The sequence below is a fragment of the Cebus imitator genome, unplaced genomic scaffold, assembly GCF_001604975.1.
Source record: "Cebus imitator isolate Cc_AM_T3 unplaced genomic scaffold, Cebus_imitator-1.0 Scaffold356, whole genome shotgun sequence".
NCBI lineage: Eukaryota > Metazoa > Chordata > Mammalia > Primates > Cebidae > Cebus > Cebus imitator.
The window spans coordinates 628,555-654,454 of NW_016107671.1; the positions used below are offsets into that span (position 1 = coordinate 628,555).

A 25,900-nucleotide genomic window follows, 5' to 3' on the forward strand; every position below is an offset into this window, starting at 1 on the left:
AAAAAAAAAAAAAAAAAACCCCACGAAAAACAGAAAAGAAGTCAAATTGCCAAAAGCTGAGGGTTGGGATGGGAATGGATGGGGAAGGTGGGGAGCGAAGGGAAGGACGGGTAGGGGCTGGGAGCGGAGGACAGGGGTGGGGAACAGAAGCAGGGGTTTTCTTGGGGGGGGGGTGCAGAGGCTGGGGAAGGGAGCGTTAGCCAAGAGACATGCGGAAGGTCCCAGATGTGGGGCTGACCTGTAGATCTCCAGACTGCTTCACCGGACCACAGACAGAGACAAGAACAGTTACCCCAGCCCCACAGAGAAGCCCAGGCCCAACTCCAAGTGGCCGGCACCCCACCTCCTCTGCCCACCTGCCATGGATGCTCTACCTGGGCATTTCCAGGTCTTGGCTTTGGGTGGGGGTCATTTTTTGGGACCCTGAGGAGGGCAGTTCTGAGAAGGATCGGAGAGGAAAGCGGGAGGTGGGGTAAGGGGCAGAGGAAGAAGGAAATGGAAGAGGGAGACATGGGGGGAGGAGGAGCAGGAGGAGGAGGGAGATGGGAGGAGACAGAGGCTCGGAGAAGAGGGAAATGGAAAGGAGGGAGATGGGAGAAGGGAGAAGATACAGGAGGAAGAAGGAGATGGGGATGAGAGAAGAGGGAGAGAGGGAGGAAGTGGGAGACAGGAGGAAGGAGAAGATAGAGGAGGAGGAAGGTGCTGGGGAGGAAGGGAGAGGGAGACGGGGAGGAGGGAGATGGGAGGAGGGAGAAGATATGGGGGAGGAAGGAGATGGGGATGAGAGAAGAGGGAGAGGGGGAGGAGGAGGGAGATAGGAGGAAGGAGAAGACAGAGAAGGAGGAAGGAGCTGGGGAGGAAGGGAGAGGGAGAGGGGGAGGAGGGAGATGGGAGGAGGGAGAAGATACAGGAGGAGGAAGGAGCTGGGGAGGAGGGAGGGGACAAGAGGGGCTGCTCTGGGGGCTGCAGGGAATGCGCCCAGGACAGGCTGGTTGAGTAAGGGCGAGCCAGGTAGGAAGCCCTAGAGGGTGCTCCCGCCCTCTGCCAAGTGCTCCTCCCAGAACCAAGCCCCCACCTTAGCCATTTTGCTCTTGTTGTCAGCAGTCAGGAAGGACATGTTGTTGATCTCGTTCTGTACCACAAAGTTCTGCTCCTCGCGCTTGAAGTTCTGTTGGAGAAAGCAGAGTTGGAGACGGGACAGGTGAAGGCAGGCGCCTGCGGGCTGCGGCTCCTCTGGCTGTGGGGAGGGCGGTCGGGGTGGGCACTCACGTGGGACTTGGACCAGTAGATGAAGATCTCGCCCACCATCCTGAACAGCTCCTCCGCGCTGGGATTGGGCTCTGTCAGCCACTGTGCCCTGGGGTCAGGGGAGGGGGCTGGTGAGGGAGGGGTGGGGATCCCAGGGAAGGGGGCCGCCCAGAGAGAGACCTTAGAGGAGGAGATGGGGACCAGGAGTCATCCAGTCAGAGGGATGGGGTTTTCTAGGGTCATCTGGCCATTCAGATGAACATTTACATTGTTTTTTTGTTTGTTTGTTTTGTTTTGTTTGAGACCAAGGTTTGCTCTGTTGCCCAGGCTGGAGAGCAGTGGTGTGATCTCGGCTCACTGCAACCTGCACCTCCGGGGTTCAAGCGATTCCCTCCCGGGTTCAAGTGATTCTCTGTCTCAGCCGCCCGAGTAGCTGGGATAACAGGCAACCACCATCATGCCTGGCTAATTTTTGTATTTTTTGTAGAGATGGGGTTTCACCATGTTGGTCAGGCTGGTCTCAAACTCCTGATCTCAGAGGATCTGCCCATCTCAGCCTCCCAATGTGCTGGGATTACAGGTGTGAGCCACCACGCCTGGCCTATAGGTCTTTCATGGTGTATTGTTATGTAAAAACAAAAACACAGCCAGGTGTGGTGGCTCACATCTGTAATCCCAACCTGGGCAACAGAGTGAGACTCCATAAAAATAGAAAAATTAGCCGAGCTTGTTGGTGTGAGCATGTAATCCCAGCTATTCTGGGGCTGAGGGAAGGAGACTGCTTGAGCCCGGGAGTCAAATCTGCAGTGAGCTGCGATCACGCCACTGTGCTCCAGCCTGGGCAACAGAGCTCAAAAAAAGAAAAAGCAAACTGTTCCTTACAGTGTTGCGCATAGTAACAAAGAAATTGACACAATCTAAGTGTCCAGCATTAGGAGAATGATAGAGAACCTCACATTGGTCAGGTGTGATGGCTCACGCCTGTAATCCCAGTACTTTGGGAGGCCGAGGCGTCAGGAGTTCGAGACCAGCCTGGCCAACATGGTGAAACTGTCTCTACTAAAAATACAAAAATTTGCCAGTTGCGGTGGCGGGCGCCTGTCATCTCAGCTACTCGGGAGGCTGAGGCAGGAGAATCGCTTGAACCTGGGAGGTGGAGGTTGCAGTGAGCCCAGGTCATGCCACTGCACTCCAGCCTGGGCAATAGGGTGAGGCTTCATCTCAAAAGACAAACAAACAAGTGGGCTGGGAGCCTTTGGGCCAACGTGGTCAAAGCCAGAAGAAACCAGGAGGGAGGGTCAGAAGGTTGGTGAGGCCGGAGCACTGGAAGGCGCTTCTAGCCAGTCAGGAGGCGGGGTCAGATGTGGCTGGAGGATTCGGGACGGAGGCTGGGGCGGAGGGCGTGGGGACTGGACAGCGCGTTGGAAGACAGAGCACTGGGGCCGGAGCACTGGAAGACGTTTCTAGCCAGTGAGGAAACAGTCAGATGGCGCTGAAGGACTGGGAAGGTCGGGGCGGAGGGCGTGGGGACAGTGGGGTGCCGCTGACCTGTTGTTGTCCACGTAGCGGATGAGCAGCGGATACAGCGCATACAGGTCCCGGCAGAGCACAGAGAACTCGTCCCGCACCAGCAGCTCACCCTCCTCGGCCTCGGCCTTGGCCTCCAGGCGCAGCTGCTCCTCCTCGGCCACCACCTTGCCCGCCCTCTTGCGCAGCCGCCCGATGGTGGGGATGAAGTGGGACTGCAGGAGCTCCGGCCGTGCGCGGCTCACGATGGGCTGTGCGAACACTGCAGGGGTGTAGCAGGCTTCGATGCCACCCTGGGCCTCCGACACAGGCCCTGACCTCCCTTCCCAGCCCATGACTCCCGAACAGCTCTGACCCAGCCGCTGACCCTGACCTTGGACATAACCCTTGACCTGAACCTACGGCCCTATCCTGTGACCCCAGCCTGGCACAAATCTCTGACCTCTGACCCTCAACAACTGAAGCCTCACCTGTTACCTCACCACTGCCCCTCCCCTTTTTTATTTTTGAGATGGAGTTTTGATTTGGTCGCCAAGGCTGAAGTGCAATGGCACAATCTCAGCTCACTGCAACAACCTCTGCCTCCCTGGTTCAAGTGATTCTCCTGCCCCAACAAATATTATATTTGTATTTTTAATAGAGATGGGGTTTCACCATGTTGGCCAGGCTGGTGTCGAACTCCTGACCTCAGGAGATCGGCCCACCTCAGCCTCCCAAAGTGCTGGGATTACAGATATGAGCCACCGCCCCTGGCCTGTTACCTCACCCTTAATCAGCATGACCCCGGACCCCAACATTTAGCCTCTGACCTGGCCCACACCCAAACTCTTACCTCACTATGTAATTTCTGGCTATGATTCCAAGGTCGTGAATGGGCTTCTTATACCAGCCTCTGACCCCTGACCCTGGCCTCTGATCCCAGCCGCTGATTTCTAGCTTGACCCTGATCCACAAACTGTTTCCTTACACAAAACTTTTTTGTTTTTAATAATAGAGACCGGGTTTCACCATGTTGCCAGGCTGGTCTTGAACTCCTGGTCTCAAGGGAGACCACCCGCCTTGGCCTCTCAAAGTGCTGGGATTACACGTGTGAGCCATTGTGCCTGACTCTGACGAGACACTTCTGAATCTAGAAACCTAACGCTTTGGGGACCTGCCCCTCCCTCCCTGCCTGACTTCCTTCGTTGGTTTGGTTGTTTTGAGAGAGGGTCTCACTCTGTCACCCCGGCTGGAGTGTAGGGAGTGCACTGGTGCAATCGCAGCTCACTGCACCTTCCAACTCCTGGGCTCAAGTGATCCTCCTGCCTCAGCCTCCCAGGTAGCTGGGGTGGACTATAGGTGTGTGCCACCACACCTGGCTAACTTTAAAAAAGGTTGTTTAAAGAGATGGGGTCATGCTGTGTTACCGAGGCAGGTCTGAAATGGCGGGTCTCAACTGATCCAAAGTGCTGGTGTTACAGTCGTGAGCCACTGTGCCCAGGTGACCCCTGGCCTTTTGACCCTGAAAAAACCTACACTCTGACTCCTCCCAATTCCCAGGGGACCATGGACCTCGGATCTCCCTCTCAGACCCTCTGGTGAGGGAGCCCAGGCCACTGGCCCACCCCTCAGAGGCCCAGCGCCCCCGACCCACCAGCCAGCCGCTTCATCCAGGAGGCCTCGTCGATGCCCAGGTTGTTGACGATGATTCTCAGGATATTCCCCAGCAGGGAGTTGAGGTGGTCAGAGGTGACAGCTGTGCAGGGTGGGGGGGCACCGGCGGGCAGGGCGGGAGGGGGTGCCTCGGGCCCACGCTCCCACCAGCGCGGCAGGTAGCTGCACAGCATGGGCAGTGTGATCTCGATGACGTGCGGCATCTCCGTGTAGCGGGCCCCTGACTCGGCCAGCCCCCCGATGTCTGCCATGAGCCGCTCCAGCACCGGGATGTCAGGACACATCTCCTCCACGCTGTTGGGGAGCCCCAGGACTGGAGTACAGGGAGGGGGGCAAGGAATGTCGAGTCGTTCACCCCCAGACCTCAGTGCTCTGGCCCCCCAAAATACATCAGACACCATTGAATTGCCACGCCCTAAACCAGTGCCCCAAACGCTATTCCTCTCATCACCCCTTCCAACCCCTCACACTGACACTCAGTGGTTCCTGCAAACAGTTCGCACCCCCAAGCCTGTCTGCTCCCTAAAATCTCACCCCTAGAAAGCTTCCCTCATAAAATCTCCCACATCCAAGCCCATTCCCCTCACCCCTGCTGTACAGCATACTCCAAAAGAAACCTTTTCCAACGCCAGCCTGTCGCCTGGCCTTGTCTCTGAATCCCACACCTGCTTCAGCCCCTTGAAACAGACAGTGCATCACTGGCTCCCTCGCTGACTCTGCGCCAGGTGCCCTTCTGGGAGCTCAGCTGACCAAGGAGACAAGCTTCCTGCCCTACAGCGTGTGTTCCCCCAAGGTTCCCGCCTCATTCTAGCCTCTGGACCCAGAACTCAGGGGATTTTTGCCTGTTCACTGCTGAACCTCAGGTGCCTAGGACAGCGCCTCATACATAGTAAGTGCTCAGTACGTATTTGCTGAATAAATGAATGAACCTATGCCTTCCCTCAATCCTCTCACACTCAAATACCCCTCACCCTATGTCTCCAAGCTTGATGATGCCCTCAGATGCCACCATTGCTAAAATAAATCCCATAGCTCCAAATTCCTTGGATGGGGTTTTGCTATGTTGTCCAGGTTGGTCTTGAACTGGACTCAAGCAATCTTCCCAGCTCAGCCTCCCAGAGTGCTGGGATTACAGGCGTGACCCACTGCGCCCAGCCACCAAGTGCTACTTTTCTTAACCTTTATCAATAGATTCTCTTTTATAAAATCATATTGATCTGATTCTCCTCATGTAACTCCCTTGAAATGCCACCAAACCGTAAACTCTGGGATTCCTGAATGTGTGGCACTCCCAACCCAGGGAAGCCACACCCGCTCACGGCCCAGCCCAGACACACTACCCCCAAATCAGGCTCTCCCTACTGCTCCAGCCCCACACAGCTTACTGGCCCGCTCCCGAGGGGACTTGGTCGTGTACACGGAGCAGGCGTTGTACTCATTCAGCTGCGGCTCCAGGAATGCCACCGGCATGGCTGCTGCTAGACGGGCCAGGCACTCCCCCAGGGCGGGCCGAAGCCTGGAAGAGGGGGCTGTGTTTAGCTGCCATGTGTCCCCCTCTTTGGGGTCCTGGGTCCCAGCCACATCTCCACAGAAACAGCTCCTCCCAGAACCCTTTGAAGCAGAGCTGCCAACACCCCTGTGCGTCACTTGTTTTGTTTTTTAAATACGGTCTCGCCCTGTCACTCAGGCTGGAGTGCAGTGGGCTGATCTTGGCTACTGCAACCTCAAATTCCTGGGCTCAACCGATCCTCCCACCTCAGCCTCCCAAGTAGCTGGGATTACAGGCACATGCCACACCATGCCTAGCTAGTTTAAAAAAAGTCATTTTTGTAGAGACCACATCTCAAACTCCTGAGGTCAAGCGATCCTCCCAACTCAGCCTCAGGAGTAGCCGCCAGCGCCACCACACCACACGCAGCTCATTAAAAAAGATTTTTTTTTTTTTTTTTTGTAGAGATGGAGTCTCACTATGTTGCTCAGGCTAGTCTCAAACTCCTGAGCCCAAGTGCTACTCCCGCCTCAGCCTCCCAAAGTGCTCACAGGTGTGGGCCACCACACACCGCGGGTGTCACTTTTTGAAATCTGAATAACTTCAGTGCTGGTGGATACAGCCTCAGCCCAGGAGAGGTCACGTGGCCACTGACAGGGGCCCTCCCCAGGGCCCCCCAGCGTTGCGTGGCTCCTGTGTGCCGCCCCCGTGTCTGCGCTTCCCCTTCTTCCCCAGTGAGGCCCGCAAGCACCGGCTTCCCGGCCCCAGACCCGGCGGCTCTACCTCTGTGGCTGGCCTGTCCTCGAGCGCCCTCATGCGGCCGCCTTGGGGAACTGCGGCTGCCGCCAAGGGCGGGAAGATTGTGAATATCCGCCCTGCTTCTCAGCCACCCCATCTTTTTCCCCTACTCCCTCCCTTCCCCTCCAGCCCCACCCAGCCCCAAACTGTGGCTCTCTCTCCTTACTTTTCCACATAAGTGTTCTTGGTGGTTCCCAGGGAGTAGATACTGCATAGCGTTCGGTAGCAAGAGACCTGGACGTCATCCACTGAGGGAGATGGGGGGCGAGGCTGTGGGGTGCGCCCACAAAACGACCCCTCCCCACCCTACCTCCTTTGTCTCCAAACAGGCCCGTGCAGTGGGTAAGAGCAAGCAGCTGTACAGCCAGCCTGCCATTTACAGTCTTATGACTTGAGCAAGTTACCAACTCTCAGCCTCAGTTTCTCTACCTGTGAGATGGGGATAATTACAGTACCTTCCTCACGGGGTGGTTGTGAGGACCCAGTGAGTTACTACTTGGAAAGCCACTAGAATGGGGAACACAGTAGGCACTCAATAAAGGCTAGATGTTGTTTCTTCCTTGGAGGGGAGTGGCCCTCTATAATGAAAGTGAGGGGCACTTCCTCTAGAAAAATGTAAATAGACCTGCAATATTGCTTCAATTTTAGGCTATCCTTTTCATTTTATTTAATATATACACATTTTTGGGCTGGGTGTTGCTGCTTATGCCTGTAATCCCAGCACTGTGGGAGGCTGAGGTGAGCGGATCACCTGAGGGCAGGAGTTCGAGACCAGCCTAGCTATCATGGTGAAACACCATCTCTACTAAAAATACAAAAATTAGTTGAGTGTGGTAGCGGATACCTGTAATCCCAACTACTCAGGCATCTGAGGCAGGAGAATCGCTTGAACACGGGAGGCGGAGGTTGCAGTGAGCCAAGATCGAACCACTGCATTCCAGCCTGGGCGACAGAGTGAGACTGTCTTTAAAAAAAATTTTTTTTTAAATATATACTTAGAGATGGGGTCCCACTATGTTGCCCAGGCTGGTCTCAAATTCCTGGTCTCAAGTGATTTGGCTGCCTAGGCCTCCCAAAGTGCTGGGATTCCAGCTGTGAGTTACCACACCCGGCCAAGTGTTACTTTTCTTAATCTTTATCGATAGATTCTCTTTTTTAAAATCAAGTACCCTATTTTATTATTTATCTATTTATGATAGAGACAGAATCTTGCTCTGTTGCCCAGGCTGGAGTGCAGTGGTATGATCACAGCTCACTGTAGCCTCCAACTCTTGGACTCAAGCAATCCTCCCTCATCGGCCTCCCCAGTAGCTGGGATTACAGGCATGTGCCTCCATGCCTGCCTAATCTTATTTATTTTTTTTAAGTAGAGATGGGGTCTTGCTATGTTGCCTAGGCTGGTCTCGAACTCGGGAGCTCAAGCAGTCCCCCTGGCTCAGCCTCCCAAAGTGCTGGGGTTACGGCTGTGAGTTGCTGCGCCAGTCCAGTTAGGGTCTTCTCTTAGAGCTGCTGAGCTTACGTCCTCATTAACTCACTTGCCACCTGCCTGCATGCTTTGCCTACAGCAAAAAATCCACACACCCAAACACCCAGCGACTCTCACGGGCACCGGGATGGGTGGTGTTGGCCACACTGACTCCCCACAACCTGCCCTTGGGTCAGGCGCCCTTACGGATGACATCATCTCCGAACTGGTGCTGGGCGATGTGCTGGAAGAGGGTGGTGAGGACGGGCAGCAGCGCCACGGTGGTGTAGGTGAGGTTCTGGCCCACGCCCTTCACCTGGGTGCGCGCCTGTGACACCTTGCCCAGCCGCAGGTTCTCCACCATCTTCTCGATGTCCTCCGAGGCACTCTCGAAGAAGGAGCGGAGACCAGCCTTCACAATCTCAGGACCTGACTTCATCACCGTCCTAGGGGGGCGGCGGGGACACCACTCTGGAATTGGAGAGTCTGGGAGCCCAGGGGTTGGGGTGGGGCCCAATGAGGGTGAGAGTGGGTGCTGCCGCCCAGGGCCCTCTACCTGGCATCCAGGGAGCGGGCTAGGATGTGAAGACAGTTGACCACAGCTGGGGCATCTGTCCCTGGGGGAGGAAGATGGGCCAGGGGAAGCCATGAGTAAGAGGACAGAGGACAGTGTCTCCCTCTACATCCAACCCCCACCCCTTTCTTCCTGAGCTGCCCGCTGGCTGCATTGGAATGCCACGGCACCCCCACCCCTGCCTGGACTCCTCCAGCACCTCCCAACTCCCCTCCTCCCTGTCCCCGACCACTCTCCTGCCCTTCCTCCAGCCCAGCCCTGACCCTACTGGGCTGTCCTGGTCTGGAGATGGGTCTATCTCTCTCACTGGCCTGGGAGCTCCAGGAGGGCAGGCCCAGGGCATCTCAGTCACTGCCCTGCCCCCGGCATACCCTGTCCAAGTCTCTGGGTCCAGGGGAAGGACACAGCAAAGGTTATTCAAGTTAAGGCAGAACTGGGAGCTATTTCTTCAGCGCGGTGAAGACAGATTAGGGAGAGGACCCGGGGAGAGGAGCGACTTACCAAAGAGAGAGACTCGGTGGCGGACAAGAGCAGCAAGTTTGCAGAAGAGGCTGAAGAAAGAGAAAGGGACAAAAGGCAGGAGAAACAGGGAGTGAGGAGGCCAAGGAGAAAAGGGCAGCACGACCCAATTAGAGGAGGCAGGGACAGAGAAGACGGAGAGGAACTGGGAGGAGGCAGAACGATGGAGACAGGAGGGATGGCGAGAGGCAGACAGAAGGGCAAGCTGGAAAGTCGCAGGCAGTAACTGGGATGCTGGGGAGGTGTGGGACAGGTCGGACTTTCTTATTATTGTTTGTTTTTTGAGACAGGGTCTTGCTCTGTCACCCAGGCTGGAGTGCAGTGGCGTGATCCCAGCTCACTGCAGCCTCCAGCTCCTAGGTTCAAGTGATCCTCCCACCTCAGCCTCCCAAGTAGCTGGGACTACAGGCACGCCCCACCACACCCAGCCCATTTTCGTATTTTTTGTAGAAATGGGGTCTCGATATGCTGCCCATGCTGGTCTCAAACTCCTGGCTTCAAGTGCTCTTCCCACACTAGCTTCCCAAAGTGTTGAAATTACAGGGGTGAACCACCACGCCTGGCCTTGAGTCTGTCTTCCTGACAGGGTGATCGATTTGTCCTAAGTCGCCTGAGAGTCCCACATCCTGGGAAACTCTTCACTCCCGGGCACACTAAGGTGGTTGGTCACCCTAGTCCTTCAATCGCCTCTGCAGGAGACGGTCAGCACCCAGCACCCAGCAACCAGGACAGAGCCTCTACAGGCGAAGGATTACAATCCAGTGAGGTCAGGGGGCTGGGTCTGGGGTCACAGGCGGCCCACCTGGTGATCATTTCCTTCTCCTTGTTTGAGGCGTGGCCACCACTGCCCAGCACTTTGGCCGGAGTGGACAGGAAGTAGAGGCAGTGATTGGTGAAGTACTGGTTGATCAAAGGCAACAGGATCTGGGGTGGTGCAGAGGAGATGAAGGGTCCGGTGAGGGGTGGAGAGCCCACGCAGTGCCCGGCTCCCTCCAGCTTCTGAGCCTCCCTCTCACCTTGGCAAAGAATTTAATCTCCTGTTCATGTGGGGACTTTTCCACTCGCCCACTGCTGACCACAGCCTCTGTAGGGAGGGCAAACAGGGTTCACGGTGGGTTCAAGGCTGAGGAACCCAGGGTGTTCTGAGGGGCAGGACACTGGGAGCAGAGTGGGAAAATGGGGGATAAATTATTGGCATAAAGTCATTTGTGTTGGCTTTGAGATATGAGATAAACATTTCCCCTACCTTTCATCTGATTCCCCCAACTCCCCCCCCCCCCCCTTTTTTATTTTGAGATGGAGTTTCACTCTTGTCGCCCAGGCTGAAGTGCAATGGCACCATCTCAGCTCACTGCATCCTCTGCCTCCTGAGTTCAAACAATTCTCCTGCCTCAGCCTCCCAAGTAGCTGGGATTACAGGTGTGCACAACCACACCCAGTTAAATTTTGTATTTTTAGTACATAGTTTCACCGTGTTGTCCAGGCTGATCTCAAACTGCTGACTTCAGGTGATCCATCCACCTTGTCCTCCCAAAGTGCTTTCCTACAACTCCTTGATCAAACCCTTCCTGAAGCTGACAACTCCTTGATCAAACCCTTCCTGAAGCTGACAACTCCTTGATCAAACCCCTCCTGAAGCTGTAAATGGAGAGAACAAACTGGAATGGGTTAAGGTCATGGAACATGCCCTTCCTCACCCACCACAAGTGCTTTTCATTCTTAACTTGAATACCTGGCACTGAGTTAATCTGCAATAAATGAATGAATGAACCAAATGAAACAAGAAGTCAATGTAAACAAATTGGAGTTAACTTTAAAATGGAAATCAATTTCAAACAATAATAAAGGTGATAGTAGTAACTGATATTATTAAAATACTAATATTGACTCCAATTATTAAACACTTGCTATGTCCTTGGCATGGAGAGACATGTCATCCTTGCACAGTCTCCTTACAACTTGGATGTCTGTGCAGTTGGTTCCCAGCCCCCATTTTTCAGATGAAGAAAAGGAGGTGAAGTAACTAACCCCAGGTCACCCAGTAAGTGACAGAACCATGGCTAGTATGGTGCACATATGCCCATGTCACAGGTGAGGAAACGGAGGTCTAGAGAGGGAAGGGAATTGCGAAGAAGGTGTGCAGCACTGAAGCTCAGCAGGCAGGCTTTGAGGTGAGACGTAGCAGCGAATCCTGCTCTGCCACTCACCTGGAGGGAATTTGGGGGTTGCTGGGGGTAACTTTTAAGGGGAATGCTGGGGCTCTCTAGGGGAAACTGGAGGAGATTGTACGGCCTAGCTGTGATTCTTAGTGGCCTCTAAGAGGCATTGGGGGCATCCCAACAGCCTCAGCCTTCAAAGTAGATCCCAAAATCTGCCCAGTTCTCATCCCTTTCGGCTCTTGTCCCCACCCCAGTCAAGCCAGAGGGCCCCTGTGAACACCAGAATTATGGATCACGTCCCTCCTCAGCTCAGGCACCTCCCCCCAAATCCACTCACTCCAGGTTAAGGTCAAAGTCCTCATCACAGCTTGCAAAGCCCTGCATGAATCTGCCCCAGTCACCTCTGTGACCCCGTTCATCTCACTGTCCCCCTCGAGACTCTGCTTCAGCCACAGAGCATCCTGACACTTATGTCACGGACCTCTCAGGGCCTTTGCACTTGCTGTTCCTTTGCCTGCAAGAAACAGATGTCCCCCAGAGGTCCACACAGCTTCTCCCTCACCTCCTTCATGGCTTGCCTCGATGTCACATTCTCATCAAAGTCCTCCCCAAACACCCCATTTAAAATTACAATTGGCTCCACACTCCCAATTCCCCTATCTGGCTCTACTCTTTTCTTCTTCCCATAACGCTAATCACCTTCGAACACTAAGGGATTTAGTTATCTATGATACGAATTGCCTGAATCCAACACAAGAGTAGTTGCAGGAGAGCAGGGGTCACTGTCATCTTCACTGCTGTACCCCAGCATCTAGAACAGTATCTGGCACACAGTAGAGGCTCAATAAACATCAGATAAGGAGAGGACGGATGAGTGCATGAAGGGGTGTCCTAGGTGAGTCTGGTCTGCAGAACTGGTGTCTGCACGTGGGGCGGGAATAAGTGGGGGACATTCTCCATACCCAGGTGTGCAATGAACTCCTGAGAAATGTCCATCCAGCGCAACAGCTGCTGCAGGAAGCCAAAGGCAAACCGTTTTTCAATGGAAGACGAGTCCAGTTCCATGTCCTTAAGGCCTCTGCGTGGGGATGTGGAGAGCCTAATCAGCCCAGATGCAAGCCCTACCGTTTCCCACCCTTCTCAGGTCCGCCTCTGCTCCTGCTGGCCCTGTCTCTACCAGCTTTGGCTTCACCCCAGGTTGGGGCTCCACTCTCAGCTCCCTATGCCCCACCCCGCTTAGCTTCCTCCCCTCTCTGGTCCCGCCTCTGCTCCCCAGGCCCCGCCCCTCTCAGCCTCCTCCTCTTTGGCCCCACCTCTGTTCCCCGGGCCCCACCCTTTTCAGCTTCTCTTCTCTTTGGTCCCGCCTCCACTCACCGGTACCCGCCTCCGTTAGTCTTCTCCATTCTCTGGCCCAGCCTCTGCTCCCCGGACCCTGCCCTTCTCGGCCTCCGCCCCTCTCTGGCCCCGCCTCTATTCCATAAGCCCCGCCCCTCTCGGGCTCCTCCCCATCTGGCCCCGCCTCTGCGTCCAGGCTCCACTCCCTTAGCTCCGCCCCTCTGTTTCCATTTAGGCTCCCCCGGCCCAGCCCCTCTCGGCTCCATCCCTCTCTGGCCTAGCCAGGTTCAGCCCGCTGCTCTTCCGCTGGGGTCCCAACCCTCGTGCCTTGTCACCGCGTAGCCGTTCATCTGCAGGAATTTCAGCAGCTCCTGGGCCTTCTCTCGATCTCGGGCCTTCTCCTTGGCCGTGAGCGTGTCATAGGGGACCAGCAGGGGGTGGGTCCCACCGCCTGGGGAGGCAAAGACCAGAAATCAGGGCTCTGGGGAAGGCCGAGGCTACTCTCACTGAAGTGGTTCCTGCAGTGCCTGGCATGTGTATAATTATCGTAATAAAGATGAAGACACAAATAAGGGACACATTGCCTGTTGGTGCCCCCCTCATTCTCCCCACGACCCCTCGGTGGTAAACGCTGTTATTATTCCCATCTACAGATGGAGAAACCGAGTTTCAGGGGACATGAAGGCAATCAGCAAAGCCACACGGTGAAGCCACGGGGGTCGCGTGGAGGTGGCATGGGCACCCTCACCTTTGGCTTCCAGCTCCTGCTTCTTCTTCCGTCCCCACGTGTTGTGGTAATTTTCCGCCAGTTGTTCTGCCATGGCCTGGGAGTGGATGCAGAGTCAAGGGCTAGATTCAGAGGATGCCAGCCCCTACCAAAGACACCCCATGTCCCCTTAAAAGGGTCAGGCCTCTCACCTGCAGCTCCCGAGACAGGGTAACTCCACTAAGGTCGGGGGGCTGGGGGTTGTAGCCTTCTCGAGGATCGTAGGTCTGAGAGGACGAGAGGAAGATGGGAGGTGGGCTGATGGGCTAGCAGGAAGCCCAACACAGCTCCTCCCCAGGCCCCACTAGCCTGTTCTACCCCCTCCACCCTCCCCTGGCTCAAGACCCCGTGTCCTCTCAAGGTCTGTCTCTAAACCACCCCATCCTTCTCGCCTCTGCCCTTTGCAATTCTCTAGACCCCTGCCCTCTTCTTTCCCAGTTCTCAGGTTTCTGCACCCCTCTCTGGCCCCACCTGCTTCCCTTGGCTCCTCTCCTCTCCAACCCGTCTGTCTGGCCGTGCCCTCCCCTGGCCATGCCCCTTGTTCTAGACCCTCCCCACCTTGTGCCCCTGCCCTCCCCCCAGGCCCGGGCTTCACCTGGGCACTTTGTGATATCTTCCGCGTTTTTTTCTTTTCCGTCTTCTCCTCCTCACCCTCCCTGGCCTTCTCTATTGTCCATTCCCAGGCAATCATGGCCTTCAGGGACTCCTTGATGGGCCAGCGGTAAATCTCTTTGTCCTGGGGTGGACAGGAGGGTGGGAAGCTGGTGGAATGGGGCAAGAGGGTGGTGGAGGAAGGACCCTAAAGGAGAAAACCCTGGCCACGTGGCTAGGCAGTGGTCCAGCCTGGATTTGAACTCAAGTCTCTTACCTGTACTGTAACAGAGTCTCCCAAACCCTCCGGTTTGGGAGGCTCTGTATGGCCTTATCCCATTAGATACAGGAGTCTCCTTATCCAATTAGATACATGTGTATCTCCTTATCTCCTTAGATACAGGAGTCCCCGAGAAGTCTTATTTCAGCCAAGGAATCAAACCCACTCCTGGACTCTCCCTACTATACCAAGTTTCAGAGAACGCAAAGTCCATGAATGGGGAGATCCAACCCACAGATTCACCTAGATGCAAACCTGTGAAGCTGCCTCATTCCTCCCCGAACTCTCAGATTTGGGGGTTTCATTTTGACCCCCAATGCGGGGCCCCAAGGCTTGGTCACCTTCTCTGAAAAGGTCTTGTAGGGCCTCAGCATGGGGTGGGTCTTCAGCTCCTCGTCTATGTTCTCTCCATAGGACCAGTTGTTCTGGATCTAGAGATGGAGAGGAGGCAGGCTGAGGTGGAGGCAGGGGGAGGGGGAGGCAGCAGCCTGGGGACAGAGGGGGACCCTGGGGGAACCGAGGACAGAGTATCCTGGGGGATCCCAGAACGAGCTAAGGGTCCTAGGGAAGGTGTGGTAGGGTCTCAGGGAGGTCTGGGGCCTCAAGGAAGAATGGGGCTCGGAGGGTGGAGGGAAGCCGGAGTCTTGAGCGTTTCTGGGTTAGGAGGACCTTGAGGCCTACCTTGTCGAAGGCCCACTTCTCATGTGTATACTCTGCAAACTTGTTAATGAAGGAGTCCAGCTTCTCCGGGATGATCACACTGTTGGGGGCATAGGGCAGCAGATGTTGGGGCTGGGGTTCCCTCCACCCCTGAAATCTTCCTGTCTCCCAGCCCCAGGCCTCACTTGAGGGTCTCCACAGGCCGGGGATCGAAGTTGCCTTCAGCATCCACTGTGGCCTTTTTCTCCGCCTTAGATGAGTATGAGGCGTCCACGTAGTCAGGAGGCAGAGCCCCGGCAATGGCGCACAGGCAAGGCATGGCCATGCGGTACAGCTCCGGGTCGTATTTCTGGGAAAGCCAGGTGGACTAGTGGTAGGAGGTCCTTACAAGCCTTACTGAGCCCCAGGACCTCAAATTCACACATTGCAATCATCAACCCTCCTCCCTGAGTCCCCGAAAATGAATTATGGTCCCTCTCTTTGAAACCCAAATCTCAGACCCAACTGTATGCTCAAATCACCCCCATTTTGCTCCTCTCCAAGCTGCCAAACTAGAGGCCACCCTCTCTTCCATGACCTCTGCACTGAACCCTCAAGCCATAGGTTCTCCTGGATCCAAATATGCAGAACCCTCTCCACCTTGAACCCCCCAAAATTGGGGGATTTCACTCTGGATCCCCAATTTTGAGCCCCAAACCCTCCACATAGACCCATTTGGGGCTCCCTGCTGCCCAGACCTTATGGGCCAGAGAGTCAAAGATGCCCCAGAAGAGTTTCCGCGTGAGGTGCAGCTCTTCCTCCGAGGTGACCCCAAAGTTGGCCCAGCCTGTGGGTAGGCAGTAATACTTCCAACAACGCTCATAGTGGTTGGTGAGGAGCTGGGTGGGAGCAAGAGGGAGACACACGAATGGGGGGGGGCACCAGCGGATGCCAGGCAAACGAAGGCCCAGAGAGACACAGGCATGCCAGTGCTTTTAAATTCTGAAGGAGGTGTGGGTTATGCAAATTATATGCTAATAGCAGAAGTGGTATGTTTATTGAGGAGTGGTCCTAGACAGCTTAGTATGCAAATTTAGGCATTCTTAGAGTCAGATGGGCATTAAACTACAGCTGGTTGTGTCTGGTGTTGCTTTACACAAATAAGCGTGCCAATATTAATCCATGGGTGCGCAGTGAGCAAATGGGCATATGGATGCAGCGATCTGTGCTTATGCAAATTAACATGCCAAATAGAAACACAGGCTGCACCCCATGCAAATATATGGTAATTGGGAAGAGGGCCTCCACTATCCAAAATGCAAAATTTTTTTTTTTTTTTTTGAGGTGGAGTCTCACTCTGTTGACCAGGCTGGAGTACAGTTGCATGATCTTGGCTCACTGCAACCTCCGCCTCTGGGTTCAAGCATTTCTCTGCCTCAGCCTCCCAAGTAGCTGGGATTACAGGTGTGAGCCACCACGCCCAGCTAATTTTTGTATTTTTAGTAGAGATGGGGTTTCACCATGTTGGTCAGGCTGGTCTCGAACTCCTGACCTCAAGTGATCCTCCCACCATAGCCTCCCAAAGTGCTGGGATTACAGGCGTGAGCTACCATGCCTGGCTAAAATGCAAATTTGAAATAGGAGCTGATTTCAATGTATTATGCAAAATATCAAGATATCTGAGTTGGGGTATCTCTTTATGCAAATTAGCATGCAAATTTAAAAATAAGAGAGTGTGCAAATATTCAGAATAGCTGTGGTAATGTTTATTCAAATAAATGCACTCATTTGAATCGTGGAAGTCTGGTGGTCTAGGCATGCAAATAAACACACTAATTAGGGAAAGTGGTGTGCTCCATGCAAATATATGCTAATTGAAGTGGGGGGCTGGCTCACTGTTAGGCAAATTAAATGCTAATTAGGGAATGCTAGCGGCATCAATGAAGCAAAGTGAATGTCCTAGGAATCGTAGTATGCAAATAAGGATGCTAAGAGGTTTCTGTGGGGACGCCACCCTAAGTAGTGCAGGTTAATTGGGCTGGGCAGTGCCGACACAAATGAGCCCTCCAGTCAGAGCGCAGAGCAAACCAGTGGGTGGGGCCTGGAAACGAGCCGCTAAACAGCGCTTGTCCTCACCTTTAGTGGCATCTTGGCGAACTCGTTGAGGATGGGCACGTCGAACACCAGGCGCCGCAGCAGGTGCTGCAGCATGGACGGGCGGATGTACCTGCGGGACCGTGCGCAGGATGGTGGAACCTCCCCTCCAGGCCTGCTCTGCGCCCCACCCCCTCCCCGCCCTGGGGCCCACCCCACTCCACCCCACCCCACCCCACTCCACTCCACTCTTCACCTGCAGAGCGCCATGAGGCAGTCCTCGATGATGTCGCGCTGCACCTTGGTGAGCGAGCGACCCCGGGACAGGCGGTACACCGTGTGCAGCATGGAGTCCACCATGATGGCACGGTGTTCCGTGCCCGCAAAGAGCGGCGCGCACTTGGTGATGAGCGGCAGCACGGCCAGGCACAGGTAACGGTTCAGCGCCAGCGCCATCTCGGTGGTGCTGAAAGTGGCCTAGGGCGCAGAGTGAGGACATCAGGCCCGCTGCACACCCCTGCTGCTGCTCTGACACCTGCCCTGAACGACTCTGGCCAAAGGATCCAGGTTCTGATCACTCCCCCAAAACCTGCTCCTCCCAATCTCTACCACCCTCCTCCCACCCTATGCTCACGCCCCTACGCCCACAGCCCTCACCCCATTACTTATTACTTTGGACTATGCAAAATTTCAAACACACACGAGTTCAGGCACTGGTGGATGAGATTAATGAATCCCATTACAGATTTGGCTCTTCTGTAAATATCGATGGTCTGCAAGCTTATTTCCTCTCTAACCCTCACCTTTCTTCCTGTAATGTGTTCTTTTTATTTTGTTAGAGACAGGGGTCTCTGTCTCCCAGACTGGAGTGCAGGGGTGCAATCATAGCTCACTGCAATCATAGCTCACTCGAACGCCTGGGCTCAAGTGATCCTCCTGCCTCAGCCTCCCTAGTAGCTAGAACTACAGGCACGCACCACCATGCCTGGCTAATTTTTTTTTTTTTTTTTCTAGACAGGGTCTTGCTCTGCCGCCCAGACTGGAATGCAGCAGTGCAGTCACGGTTCACTGCAGCTTCAATGTCCATGCCTCAAGTGATTCTCCCATATTAGCCTCTTCAGTGTGCACCACCACGCTGGGCTGATATTTACAATTTTTTGTAGAGACAGGGTCTCTCCATGTTGCCCAGGCTGGTCTCGAACTCCTGGCCTCAAGTGATCCTCCCACCTTGGCCTCCCCAAGCGATTACAGGGGTGAGCCACCATGCCTAGCCCTAGGTTCTCTTAAACCCTCTTTAGGAAGGCTTCTGTCCTCGGCTGAAACTGCTCATCCCGGTTTCCAGTGACCCTGACTTTGCTAAATCGGTGGCCACTTCTCCGTACTCCTAGTCCTTGCTCTGTCACCTTCTGTTATTGCTGTTGCTGTACCAAGTCTACATGTCTGCAGTGCTACACCAACACTGCGAACATTTCTTTCTTTTTTTTTTTTTTTGAGATGGAGTCTCACTCTGTCACCCAGGCTGGAGTGTAGTGGCATAACCTTGGCTCACTGCAACCTCTGCCTCCCAGGTTGGAGCGATTCTCCCGCCTCAGCCTCCCGAGTAGCTGAGATTACAGGTGCATGCTGCCACACCCGGCTAATTTTTGTATTTTTAGTACAGACAGGGTTTCACCATGTTGGATAGGCTGGCCTTGAACTCCTGACCTTGTGATCTGCCTGCCTCGGCCTCCCAAAGTGATGGGATTACAGGCATGAGCCACCGAGCCCGGCCTTGAACGATGATTTCTTATAACTAGAGGTCATGGAGATTCCTACTCATCCTCCATCGGAATTCAGAGTGTCTCTTGGTTTTTGTTTTCTGTCTTGTTGATGGTGTTGGGGATTATGATATGTCCACAATCCCAAAAAAAACAAAAGCAGCTGCTTCTGCTCTACCGTGACCCATTTTCTGTCCCTCTGTGGAGGCGGGGAGGGTGGCCAGGCTGGGCGGGGCTGCTCACCGTGTCCAGCGAGGCAGCCGCCCTCATGTCGGGCAGGAACCCCACGTCCAGCACGTGCAGTAAGAAGTCCTGGTTCTCGATGCCGTACACACGGTCCAGGAAGAGCACCATGGACGCCTTGTGGTCCGGCACAAAGGATGCCGACATCTTTGGCTGCACCAGAGCCCCGTCTGCAGGGAGGGCGGGTTCAGGGATGCCCTTCAGACCCAGCGTCTCCCTCCCCACTATCGCTCCTTTGCCAAGTCCCATCCCCTCCGCACCTTTGCCCAGGGTGGGGATCTGCAGTGGGAGGCTGATGATGCCCACGAGGTCCTCCAAGGGCACGAGGGAGCGGAGAATGGCGCGGATCCGCAGGGCTTCACCCTTGCCAGCTTGGATCAGCTGGGGAATGGGGGGAGGGCGAGGGGCACTCATCAGGTGCCGGTGTCCCACTCAGTGGCTGCTCCACTCCCTCCCTTATGACACAAGAGGGTAGAGCAGGCCTCTTTCTAGGGGGCTGTCTAGAGTTTCCAGCCCTCATTCCTCTGCCTGTGCAGCCCTGAACCCTCTCCTTGGACCCCTCAATCCCCATCCTGACCCCTTTGCTTGTGCCCCCCCCACTCCAGGCCTGACCTCTCTCCCTGTACCCCTACATCCCCATCCTGACTCCTCTCCCTGCGACCCCTCATCCTGGCCCCGACCCCTCTCCCTGTGACCCCATCCCCATCCTGACCCCTCTGTGTGCCCCGCCATCCTGGCCCCGACCCCTCTCCCTGTGCTCTCCATCCCAGCCCTGGCCATTCTGGGTGTCACTGTCTGTCTCCCCCACTGGACTGGGAGCTCTGTGAGACCAGGGCCTGGGGCGTCTTGGTCACTGTTGTGTCCCCAGCATTGCTATTCCAGGACCACCCACATATGGGAGCTCACTCAAGGCCACCAAGTGCCTGCTTGAGGCGTTCGAGGCTGCTGTGCCTGCCTCCCTCCCCATCCCGCCCTGCCTTGGGGTCTCACATGCATCTCTGGTGCACAGCGTCCCAGCAGGTCGATCAAAGCAGCATAGAAGGACATGATGGCGTGTCCCAGGTGCACCCGGTTTTCTTCAGGCGGCTCCTCACCAAAGCTGCAGGGAAGGTGGGTGGGTGGGGGAGGCAGCCAGGGGCCGGGGAGGGCGGGTTGCCGTATTGAGGAGGGGGCCAGGAGACTCACTGCTCGCGCCGCCGGTCCCTGCGGATGCCTGGGCCATCCCTCGCGGGGTCCTCGGAGATGCGGATGGCCTCTTCAATGGCGGCCAGCAGCCCTGAGCCACCCTCACCCCGCAGGGCGGGTCCGAAGCACTCGGGCTTCCGGATGAGCAGCCGCACCACCACGTTGGCGTTCTCCTCCACGCTCTCACCTGGACTCCCGTGTGGGGACAGGTGGACTCATGAGCCACCATCAGAGACCTCTCCACGCTGGCCCAGGACCCAACACCTCCAGGGGTAACACAGCCCCAGACCCGCTGGAAGGGATCCCTGCCTGGACCCCACCTGTGGGGTGACCTGTGGCCCCACACTTCCCGCCCTGCCGCTGCCACCCCCTCCTCACCGTTGACGAAGACAGCGAAGCGCAGGAAGTCCAGGTAGCGCTCTCCACCGCAGGGGTTCCAGCCAATGTCTGGGTACCCTTTGGCCACAAGCATGGGGCAGCTTTGGAGGCCACAGCCTGCCAGGTAGGATACAACCTGGGGGCAGGAGAGGGTCAGTTAGAGACCAGACCCAAGCTACTGGCCTCCCGGGCTCAGCCCTCTGCTCTGCCCTGTGGGTCCTTGGTCTGGTTCAGCTCTGATCCCTTGGCCAGTTAGCCCTGGTCCTGTCAGAGGCATGTGAACTAGAACGACTCCATCTTGAACAGGGTTTGGGTAAAATGAGGCTGAGACCTACTGAGCTGTGTTCCCAGACAGTCAAGGCATTCTAAGTCACAGAGTGAGATGGGAGGGTGGCACAAGATACAGGTCAGAAAGACCCTGCTGATGAGACAGGTTACAGTAAAGACTACTCTGGCCGGCCGGACAGGGATTTCGGACTGACATATTACTACTGTTTTGCACAGGTCCTGCCACATGGTATGTGAACACCACATATTTGTTGAATGATAATGTAACAGCAGCTTGCTGTTATGCCCCTTTACAGATGCTTTCCTGGATTCACTCATTTAATCCTCAGAATGACTCCATGAAGTCATTTCTATGACTACATTCGTTGTACAGATGAGGCAACAGGGGTCCGGAGACTCTACGTCACTTATTCAAGGCCACACAGCCAGGGAGTGAGGGGAGCAGAAGCAAAGTTGCTGCATTCTGGAGCCCAGGCGCTTCACTACTGTACACTTGGCCAAGAAATGTGCCAAGGCCACATACCGAGGAAGCCCAGAGTGTGGATCTGCCCCCAGCCCGGAAGCATGGAGTGCAGACCTGCCCCCGGCCAGGGAAGCTAGAGTGCAGACCTGCCCCCACCAGGGAAGCCTAGTGTGCAGACCTGCCCCCACCAGGGAAGCTGGAGTGCGGATCTGCCCCCAGCCCGGAAGCATGGAGTCCAGACCTGCCCCCAGCCAGGGAAGCTAGAGTGCAGACCTGCCCCCACCAGGGAAGCTAGAGTGCAGACTTGCCCCTGGCCAGGAAGCTAGAGTGCGGATCTGCCCCCAGCCCGGAAACATGGAGTCCAGACCTGCCCCCACCAGGGAAGCCTAGAGTGTGGACCTGCCCCCAGCCAGGAAGCATGGATTGTGGACCTGCCCCCAGCCAGGAAGCTTCCCATGAATGAGCAACTGGATCTCCTTCTGGTTGGGCACTCGATAATCCAGAATTGCCCCCAAGAATGAGTTCAGAATCAGGAGGTGTCCCAAGCAGCCACGTGGGGCCCAATCTCCTCCCCCAGGCCCAGGGCCCAGCCCTGCCCTCCACACCTTTTCCAGGTCCTGCTCCTGCAATGCCAAGGCCAGCTCATTGTTGTCAATGACGGAGGCAGCGGCCACGTCCAGGGGTGTGGAGCCCTGCATGCCTGTGGGGTGAGAGGTGGTAAGAAAGTCTCATTCCGCCGGGCGCGGTGGCTCAAGCCTGTAATCCCAGCACTTTGGGAGGCCGAGGCGGGTGGATCACGAGGTCAAGAGATCGAGACCATCCTGGTCAACATGGTGAAACCCCGTCTCTACTAAAAATACAAAAAATTAGCTGGGCATGGTGGCGCATGCCTGTAGTCCCAGCTACTCAGGAGGCTGAGGCAGGAGAATTGCTTGAACCCAGGAGGCGGAGGTTGCGGTGAGCCGAGATCGCGCCATTGCACTCCAGCCTGGGTAACAAAAAAAAACCCCCCCCCCAAAAAAAAAAAAAGAAAGTCTCATTCCTCCTTGTCTCACCTCTTCTTGGAAGCCCTCCCTGACCACTCGTTTTCCAACCTGGATCAGATGCCTCCTCTGGTCTGTATTTCCCTCATCCAAGCCCTGACCACTCTGGGCTGTCACTACTGGGGTCACTATTCTGTCCCCAGCATTACTCATTACAGGGCCAGAGCCATGGTTGAGAGGGAGTGTTTGTTGAATGACTGAATGAGCGAGTGAGCTGGTGGGGAGTGGGGCAGGCCTGGACGGGGTGCCAGGAGTGGGTTCTGGGGGACAGCCCTTGAGCACAGGGGTTCTCACCCAGGCCGATGCCGCTGTTCTCCAGCAGGTAGCTCAGGTGGTCAAACATGGAGCGCTGGTTCTGCCGGCTGATGCGGCAGAAATAGCAGAGGAAGCGGCAGCAGCTTGTCACCATCTTTGGGAAGCGGATCTCCTGGGACAGGCAGGGTGGGCCAGTGGTCAGGGCCTGCCCTCTGTGGACCCCTCCCCTGAGCTCCCCAGTGCCCACTGGGCCCTCACCTTGGACTCGCCGCCCCCGAGGACGTTGACCATGACCTCCATGACCGTCTCATGCATGCCCAGTGCCCTCATCAGGTTCGGGTGTTGGTAGAAGACTTTGTTGTTCATGATGTTCCTGTAGACAAGCAGAGTGCGCAGGGTCACCAGGGGCCGTGGGGCCAAGTCTGGGGGGTGCCACAGCCACCTCTGTGATGGCAGCTGGCATTCTTGGCCCTCTCACTCTGTGCCTGGTACCACTCCCTTTACAGATCTGAACTCACTCAGTTCCTTCAGCTGGCTGGGCTCAGTGGCTCAAGCCCGTAATCCCAGCACTTTGGGAGGCCAAGGCCGGAGGATCACTTGAGGTCAGGAGTTCAAGATCAGCCTGGCCAACATGGTGAAACCCCATTTCTAGTAAAAATACAAAAGTTAGCCGGGCATGGTGGCGCACGCCCATAATCCCAGCTACACGGGAGGCTGAGGTGGGAGAATCGCTTGAAGCTGGTAGGTGGAGGTTGCAGTGAGCAGTGATTGTGCCACTGCACTCCAGGCTGGGCAACAGAGCAAGACTCCATCTCAAACAAACAAACAAACCAAAAACAATAGTTCCTATAGCCACTGTGGTAGGAATGGTCCCTGTTTCACTGATAGGGAGACTGAGGCATGCACCCAAGGCAGGCTCCTCTAGGGCGTAGATCTTTGCCATGTTGCCTTTCATCAAATGTCATCCCAGCATGGTGGCTCACACTTTGTAATTACAGCCCTTTGGAATGCTGAGGCGGGAGGATCACTTGAGCCCAGGAGTTTAAGAGCAGCCTGGGCAACATAGCAAGACCCTGCCTATACAAAATATTTACAAATAGGCTGGGCATGGTGGTGTGTGTCTGCAGTCCCAGCTACTCAGGAGGCTGAGGCAGGAGGATCACTTGAGCCCAGGAAGTTGAGGCTGTAGTGAGCTATGATGGGGCCACTGCACGCCAGCCTGGGCAACAGAGTGAGACCCTATCTCAAAAACACCTAGAAGGGCCTGGGCATGCAGTAGGTGCTTAATAAATGCTTACTGCGTGAATGAGACACATTTGACACTGAGTGCTCAGTGCTACTACCACGATGATGATTATTCGCACGAGCTCACTGAAGCCACAGCACAACCCTTTGGAGCAGGGTTGGATCTGCCCCGTTTTACAGATGAAGAAACTGAAGCTCAAAAAGGAACCTTGGCCAGGTGTGGTGGCTCACGCCTCTAATCCCAGCACTTTGGGTGGCCAAGGCGGGTGTATCACCTGAGGTGAGCCATTTGAGACCAGCCTGACCATCATGGTGAAACCCTGTCCCTACTAAATAGAAAAAATTCGCCAGGCATGGTGGTGTGTGCCTGGAATCCCAGCTACTCAGGAGGCTGAGATAGGAGAATCACTTGAACTTGGGAAGTGGAGGTTGCAGGGAGCTGAGATGGCGCCATTGCACTCCAGCCTGGGCGGCAGAGGGAGACTCTGTCTCACACACACACAAAGGGTGAACGTCGTGCTGAGAGTCACACAGTAAGTGGAGCTGCTACCGCTGAGGGTGGAGAGGTAAGGGAAGGAGACATTACCCAGGGAGGTGGGCTAGCAGCCAGGAGATGGAGGTCAACCAGAGGATGGCCAGAAGTTGGGGAAGGGAATGTTATTGTATCCTGAGGGCCTCCATTACCCAAGGGGGTAAGCAGAGAAGGGGTCAGGGCAGCTTCTCACCCGATGCTCTGGATCATGAGGTTCTCCTCCTGGGGGCCCATCTGCACGATGAGCAGTGAGCGGATCTGGCCCAGGCACTCGAGCAGGCTCATGGTGTCTTCCACGGAGGACGGCGAGATGGTGTACGCCCGCGGCAGGGCACGCAGCAGCTCACCCAGCCCGTCGTACTGCCGGTGCAGGAGGCTGAACATGGCCCGCACCAGCTCGGGGCTCTGCACAAAGTCCTCCTGGGCCCAGCGCACCACCATGTGGGACACCAGCTCCTGCAGGGACCCTGGGAAGGAGATAGTGCAAGGTTTGGAGTGCTGTGCAGGGCCGGTCAGCACGCGGGGCCTTGGGCCAGAACCATGTGGACGGGGCCCTGTTCCAGAAGTTTTCCCAGTTACTAACCACTCCCATCCCCCACCTGCCAGGAGCAGGCAGATTCTAGCAGATTTTTTTCTTTGTTTTTGAGACAGTGTCTTGCTCTGCTGCCCAGGCTGGGGTGCAGCGGTGCAATCACAGCTCACTGCAGCGTCGAACTCCTGGACTCAAGTGATCCTCCTACTCTGGCCTCCCAAAGGGCTAGGATTATAGGTGTGAGCCACTGTGCCCAGCCTGACAAATTTTTTTCTATTCCCCCCAGAATCTCTTTGTTCTGTTCGCCCTACTATCCAGACCACAAGGGCATCCCAAAAATTTCAAGGGGAATAATTAATTGTACAACTGCAAGATACCAGAGCCGACCAGAAGCACTTCACCATGCACCTTTGAAAGTACATGTCGCCAACCTGTTTGTTCTATAAAAATCTGTGGATGTGGCTGGGTGTGGTGGCTCAGGCCTGTAATCCCAGAACTTTGGGAGGCCACGGCAGGTGGATCACCTGAGGTCAGGAGTTTGAGACCAGCACAGCCAACATGGTGAAACCCTGTCTCTACTAAAAATACAAAAATTAGCCAAGCATGGTGGTGGTGTGTGTCTGTGGTCCCAGCTACTTGAGAGGCTGAGGCAGGAGAATCATTTGAACCCAGGAGGCAGAGGTTGCAGTGAGCCGAGACTGCACCACTGCACTCTAGCCAGGGCAATACAGCAAGACACTGTCTCAACCGGGCGCGGTGGCTCAAGCCTGTAATCCCAGCACTTTGGGAGGCCGAGGCGGGTGGATCACGAGGTCAAGAGATCGAGACCATCCTGGTCAACA

General features: G+C 55.6%; 1 protein-coding gene across 5 annotated transcripts in view; it reads right to left on the reverse strand.

Annotated features, from left to right (window-relative positions):
- The window catches only part of RYR1 (ryanodine receptor 1), a 151,636-nt gene that overhangs the window by 62,101 nt on the left and 63,635 nt on the right, over positions 1–25,900 (reverse strand). For 2 of the 5 annotated variants that reach the window (XM_037730735.1, XM_037730733.1), the window contains exons 38-55: positions 21,283–21,292; positions 14,129–14,189; positions 13,686–13,760; positions 13,516–13,591; positions 13,095–13,218; positions 12,395–12,510; positions 10,290–10,357; positions 10,076–10,197; positions 9,256–9,305; positions 8,737–8,797; positions 8,388–8,626; positions 6,882–6,963; positions 5,814–5,944; positions 4,409–4,741; positions 2,797–3,037; positions 1,270–1,357; positions 1,076–1,168; positions 239–253 (exon numbers count right to left, since the gene is read on the reverse strand). In XM_037730735.1, coding sequence (XP_037586663.1) covers positions 239–253; positions 1,076–1,168; positions 1,270–1,357; positions 2,797–3,037; positions 4,409–4,741; positions 5,814–5,944; positions 6,882–6,963; positions 8,388–8,626; positions 8,737–8,797; positions 9,256–9,305; positions 10,076–10,197; positions 10,290–10,357; positions 12,395–12,510; positions 13,095–13,218; positions 13,516–13,591; positions 13,686–13,760; positions 14,129–14,189; positions 21,283–21,292 — 1,985 coding nt within the window. Of the gene's footprint in view, positions 1–238; positions 254–1,075; positions 1,169–1,269; positions 1,358–2,796; positions 3,038–4,408; positions 4,742–5,813; positions 5,945–6,881; positions 6,964–8,387; positions 8,627–8,736; positions 8,798–9,255; positions 9,306–10,075; positions 10,198–10,289; positions 10,358–12,394; positions 12,511–13,094; positions 13,219–13,515; positions 13,592–13,685; positions 13,761–14,128; positions 14,270–14,745; positions 14,836–15,085; positions 15,165–15,249; positions 15,414–15,801; positions 15,943–17,179; positions 17,271–17,393; positions 17,615–19,137; positions 19,308–19,397; positions 19,519–20,127; positions 20,237–20,322; positions 20,510–20,700; positions 20,837–21,282; positions 21,293–22,056; positions 22,152–22,788; positions 22,922–23,007; positions 23,123–24,719; positions 25,126–25,900 lie in introns of all 5 variants that reach the window. The other 3 variants (XM_037730736.1, XM_037730734.1, XM_017506587.2) reach the window with 2 other exon arrangements.